The sequence below is a fragment of the Buteo buteo genome, chromosome 17 (assembly GCF_964188355.1).
Source record: "Buteo buteo chromosome 17, bButBut1.hap1.1, whole genome shotgun sequence".
NCBI lineage: Eukaryota > Metazoa > Chordata > Aves > Accipitriformes > Accipitridae > Buteo > Buteo buteo.
Genome location: NC_134187.1, coordinates 23,205,710 through 23,211,709, shown reverse-complemented (window position 1 = coordinate 23,211,709; position 6,000 = coordinate 23,205,710). Strand labels below are relative to the sequence as shown.

Below are 6,000 nucleotides of genomic sequence, written 5' to 3'. Positions count from 1 at the left end.
TAAGTGACTGAATTGTGTACATGTCTTTTGGTACCAGTTTAAGCTTGTGTCTTGATGTGTATTGTAAAGAGTAAAAATTGTTGCAAGTGCCACCCAGTGACTGTGATTAACCGTAATTTGCATTCTTTATTGAAAGTCGATAGTCTGCATGCTACCAGCTGTGAAATTTTGCAATAAGCAATAATTAAACAGTGAAAGAGAGTAAACAGAACTAGTTAGGTGTGATTCAGAGCAGTGAGTAACAAAGGTGACTTTTAAAGTTTTATTAGCACAAAGCAAGAAAAACAAAATGCAACCATGTGACCTATGCTTCAATGAGTAAACAGTGAACATTTGTAAAAGTCTACTAAAGATAAAGTCACGCTATAAAACAATAGTATCACTACTAATTAGAGACTATCCACTAGACTTAAAGGATCAGAGGCTTCAAAACCAAAGGGACTGTGTGTGGAGCAAAGCAGGAACCATCTCTGTATATGTTTCTAACTGCAGTTCACTATCTTTACTGATGGGACATTTGTTCTCAGAAGGTTGTTGGGTAGGTTTGGGGTTTTTTTGTGGAAGATTAGGGAGGGGGAAATGGAGGTTTGCTGTACGTCTGTGCAACTTGCTATTGCATATGGGAACGTCTGGCAGGCATTTGGTTTTTTGCTATTTGCAAGTCCCACCCTATTACATGTATTCCAAGTGAGATTGTTGCAGATGTGTACAGCACCATAGCACAGCTACCTCCCTAAAGCAAACTCGTAAAAGCTCAGTTTCCCTTTGGACATTACCAACTAGTTACATGGGGGAATACCTCAACTACAGCTCATGTATTGTATTTTGTTTGTCAAACGTAGTTGTCAACCTTTACTTCTTAGCGGATTTTGCATTGCCCTCAGGTTTGAGGACTTCTTCTGATGGTGGTATTGGCCTGGGTTTAGCAAGCTGGCCGGGCTTAATTTCAGGCATTTTTTCACCATGTCTGTACACACTTACAGTGACATCCACTGTTTCCCCACCATACTTGTTCTTGACATGGATGCTGTATTTGCCTGAGTCTTCTGAGGTCACTCCCTTGATTGTTAAACTGGCATATTTCCCTTGTTCCAGTGAAAACACATAGTGCTCATTAAGTTCAAAGACCTTGTCATTCTTGAACCAAATCACTTCGGGGTCAGGATTTCCAAACACAGTACAGGTCAGATTCAGCGTCTAAGGGAGGAAAAAAGAAGTAATTTTGAGGATCAGTCAGATTTGTTTAACCAGAATATTCTCAGTATTGCTTTCAGGCACTTCTTATTCCTAGTTAATTGAAGTAAGGCAGGTATCATGTTCTTGAGGACTGAAAAGTAGAGTTCCTAATTTTTTTTTTCCTTTGATTCAGTCCTTCCACCATCTTACCAGTGACTGTGATGCAGTAATAGCCTCGGGGTAACAGTGTCTGAAGATGGTAAGTTGGACTGTCATTGCAGTCCTGCCTGCAGGAGACTCCTGACAACCCATTAGTCTGACATGAGGTTCAGGCAATGATAGGTTTAAAAACATCCTTGAAGTTTCCCTGTACACAGCGGGGAGGAGAACTGAACAAATCTTTTCTGGCCAAGGCCTCCTGAGGTTATTGCTTGAGATGATAAAAAAAAAAAAAAAATCACTTAAAAATAGACTACATAACATGAAACATTGGACATTGATTCCAGGTGCTGCTGACTAGTAAAATGGAAATATTTCATGAAGAATAAATAATACATAAATGTTGTAAAAGTGCTACATGCATGAGTAATGTATTCAGAGAATAGCTGAAATGACCTAGTAGGCCATTGAAGAGAAGGAGATTGAAGAAGCCCACAAAATTTTCATGGTTGTTCATCCAAATTTTTATATAGCTACTGCTGAACCCCATTTTGGCCACCATATGTATATCTATGTAAACTTTAAGTATTTAGGTACAGTGATGACAGAATAAATGAAAGAATCATTTGAGAAGTTGCATTGATTAGTGCCTACTTTGTCCACCTTTGCTTGAAACACATTCTGCCAAAAATTCTGCCCTAGGTAATTAAAAGTCATGTTAAAAATTTCACATATGCATGATTGTGTTGGGGGGGGGGGGGAGATTTAAAAAAATGAACAATCCAAAACTGATAGTTTCTACCAGAATGCTTCCTTATATTCCCTCCCCTCCTTATGCCCCTTCAGGTTTTGAAAAAATCCTGACCCAGAAGGAGCAGAGAAAGTCTGTCTGTGTGCATATATGCATGGTTTTGTGCAATATTTTTCTTGAATGATAATGACTGAATAGGTGTGATATACACAGAGAAAAAAAATTAGAGGAAGAAATTTTAAGTGATCAGAAGTGCTGTATGTTCACAAATAGAAGTAGTCTTGCATACTACATGCCTCCAAAGTCGAGGGGAATCTTGAATGAAGATTTATATGCACTGGGTCCAATCTAGTGACAACCTAAGTGTGTGAGTACTCTCAAAGAAGTGATACCATGTAGTACGTAAAGTTAACTAAGACCCTATAGGAACTAGCCTTACTGTAAAATATTTAAAGGAGTAATGATGCAAACACAAAAATAAAATTTTGGGAAACCAAACTGATGTCTAATAGCGTGAGTTTAAAACTTACTCTGCTTTCTGTAACTCAGGCAACATTTCATTACTATTGCACTCAAAAGCAACCTCATTTAAGAGCAATTAATAATTAATTCATAATAATTAATCAAGTCTTAATAAGTTAACATTAAAAATTTACTAGAGAACAGATCTATTCCACAGTCATTTTAGATCATTTGGGCCTGTTCTAATTTATTAAATTATAGATGTGACCTAAAATCATTTATATTCTCTTAAGAAGCACTAGTAAAACTTTGTCTTGTGTCCATATATTTGTGTAGTTACACCATCCCATTGCATGAGGAAAACTCTCCACTCTTTTTTTTTTTTTTTTTTATAGTTACTTCCCACACTTGCACTTACACAACTCTTGCATGGTACCTGTTCATATTTAACTTAGAGGTGATTTTAAAGTTTCACTGCCTTGTGATGCATTTTGTTTTGCCTGATTTCAGGAATCGGAGATTTTCTCTTCACACATTCAGCTATTTAATCCTCACACGATTAGGTCTCCGTTGAAGGCTTTTACTTCTGGAAATGCACTATGTAGCATTTCCTTAACTTAAGGTTGTAGGTTTTAGGGCATGACTGTATGAGGAAACTGCAGCTCGTCTGTGCATGCTGTCAGGGGTGACTTCACCAGGCTGTTTCCTTACAGTTAGACTGGTTTAAGATGTTGGTCATAGAGTGACTTACACCTAACCTCCTAAAAGACTAGCTTTCTTGCTCTGAGGTGCCTCTGTCTACCACAAGAAGAAGGCACCTCATGTGAACACCCATTAGAGACAAAGAAAGGAATGGGCCAAGAGGAAAATCATCTCTCTCTGGTCCAGAGTTGAGCAGCTTTCAGCATCCACTCCAAGGACCACATGTTCCCCAATCCTTCTAAAGAGACTGTTCCTCGATATCCAGAAAATGGCCAAGTACACAGAAATTTGGAAGGGTTGTGTGCAACCTCTTACTCTGGTGATAAGAAAGTTTCCACACAGAGCAACACAGCCGTAGTGTCTGAAGATGCACTTCATACAAGAGATGTAAACAGCCTAATCAACATGCTCTGGATAGCCAGCAGATGGTAAGAGTCACATTGGCTCATGAGCCGATCTGCTATAGTCAGTCAGAATGAAAGTCCATCTAGCTCTTTTAGATGTCAAAGGCAACTGCTTAAGAAAGCATACAAAAAATACAGAAGATGAATAGTGTGATCCTATTCCCAGTATACGTTCCTACTTTCCAAAATCTGGTGGCTTTTAAACCTGTTATAAGCATAAGTTGTATCAAGAACGTTGTATTTAATAGCCCCTGCTGGACTTTCTTTCATGATATTGCCTATTTCTTTTTTGGACCCAAATCTATTTTGGCCTAAGATACTAAGGCACAAATTAATTATGAACCACTTGAAAAAATACTTCTTTTTGATTCTTTAAACCTGTAAAGACCATGTAATTAGGCATTCCCTAGTTCTTGTGCTGTAAGTGCTTGGTAATCATTTCCAAGTACCTCCTCTGCACCGTGCACAATACTGCAGATTTCTTTTCTTTTTTTACCCTGTTCTCTTTCAGTTATTTTTCTTCCCAGACTGAAGACCTAAGTTTCTCTGCATAGGGAAGGATGGGGTACCCAATAGAAGATGATTTGCTTCAGGAGAAAGAGACAAGAACTTGCTGTCTGCATGGGAAGAATGAAAAGAATTTGTCTTTCCTGGACTGAAGGATTGGGTGTCTGGAGTCTGGCACTCACACCCAGAATGAAGAGACCAAGTTCCATTACTTCCTCACACCTGTAAGGACTAACAGCAGCTCAAATAGTCTTGTCCTTCCATCTTAGTATCCAGAGAGTTTGGCCTGAGGTTGCATGAGGTCCTGCTCCACCATGACAAAAATCCCAGTGAGGGACACCAGTCAGAATCATGAAATTTCATTTCCACCAGTCAAGCTGACCTAGGAAGGGACTTTGCAAAGACTGACCAATTTTGACTTTGTATCTGGGCTTTTAGTTATTACTGATGTCAAAAAATGTGTGTATTCACAGGCCTTCAATCTCCCATAATTATATATTTTAATGGGGCTATCTGCCAATATGTAGGAAGAGGGGAGAGTTTAGCCCCTTGGCCCAGGTAGGTTCTTTACCCTCCTTTACTCTTACCAGCCATAACAGTCTATGTCTAGCATGCTGGAGAATGGGACCTGACTTTTGTTTCTGTTATACTGGCTCTGAAAGAGTGGCTGCTTCCTCCTGCCTCTTCAGTTTCTTCTACAGGGCAGGAGTAGACTCTCCCCTTGAACTGCTCTGCTTAGTACACAGAGCTGAAAGGCAGCCCAGATTTGAGTATGCGGTTAACTTAGAGCCTCTACATGATCAGTGCAAGACCAGCTCCTCCTGAGGCTGACCTTGCTTGCCTAAGAACTGAATCAGGCTGTGCTTTCTCCGTATAGTCATCTTATGGGACCTGTGCTTGCTTAGAAATTGCATGTGCCTCAATTAAATGACTACCATTTGGTAGTTTAAATTATCCTCCTTCTGCTTTCAGCTTCTACAAAATCATCTTCATCCCCTTCCCTTTTGCCATCAAAGAAAACCTCTCACCAGTCAGCATGACTCATTGACAAAAATTATCCTTACCTTCCCATCCATTATAGTAACGACATCAGGCAAACCACCAATGACTTTACCACGATCTAGGAGTTAAAGAAAAATATGTGAACCATGTGAAGTTTAGACCTCAAAATTACTAATTTCTTACTGATTTTATAACGTGGTGTCATATTAGTCGCAGCTTTTGTTTGGACTTATCTTTAAACAAACTGTAGTTCCTGGTTAAATGACGTAAAATAATACAATTTTTGTGATGTTTTGTGTTATTTCTTTTTAATGTGTTTTATGGTCCCCTCTTTTTTTAGCAGAGATTGTGCTATAGCATTCTAAACTGATACATACAACAACCTTGAAGCTACAGCTGAGCTTGACAGTTTGTGCTTTGGGCACAGAGCAAAGCAAGAAGGATGCTTTCAGCGTCTTGGTGGTATCTAAGATCTAAGGAAAATTTGTTCTGCCAATCTCTTTGTGGGCAGAAGCATCTTGTCATTACCAGGGGAACTGATATCAAAGTACCAGAATTCCTACAGCACCTAACAGTAACAAGCTTCCCCACTGTCAGTGTCTCAGCAAGCTCTGCCCAACAGGCACTAGCAGGTAATTTTTTACTTAATAGGTAGATCTCAATATTCAGTATCAACAGCAGCTTTCAGAGTCAACATCTCCTTGTATGACACCCAGAAGCTCACAGCCACAAAACCTCTGCAGACACAAGAAGATACAGTGGAGGCTTGCAAAATGTGTAAAGCTTTTAGTGGGTTTCCATTGGAATTAGAAACAAATAAATCCACAAAATACTATT

General features: G+C 39.2%; 1 protein-coding gene across 2 annotated transcripts in view; it reads right to left on the bottom strand.

Annotated features, from left to right (window-relative positions):
* Positions 1 to 248: 248 nt before the first annotated feature.
* The window catches only part of MYOM2 (myomesin 2), a 79,594-nt gene continuing 73,842 nt past the window's right edge, over positions 249 to 6,000 (bottom strand). For both annotated transcript variants that reach the window (XM_075049258.1, XM_075049259.1), the window contains 2 exons: positions 5,226 to 5,281; positions 249 to 1,197 (listed from right to left, as the gene is read on the bottom strand). In XM_075049258.1, the coding sequence (XP_074905359.1) occupies positions 853 to 1,197; positions 5,226 to 5,281 (401 nt within the window). In that variant the 3' untranslated portion in view covers positions 249 to 852. The remainder of the gene's footprint in view (positions 1,198 to 5,225; positions 5,282 to 6,000) is intronic.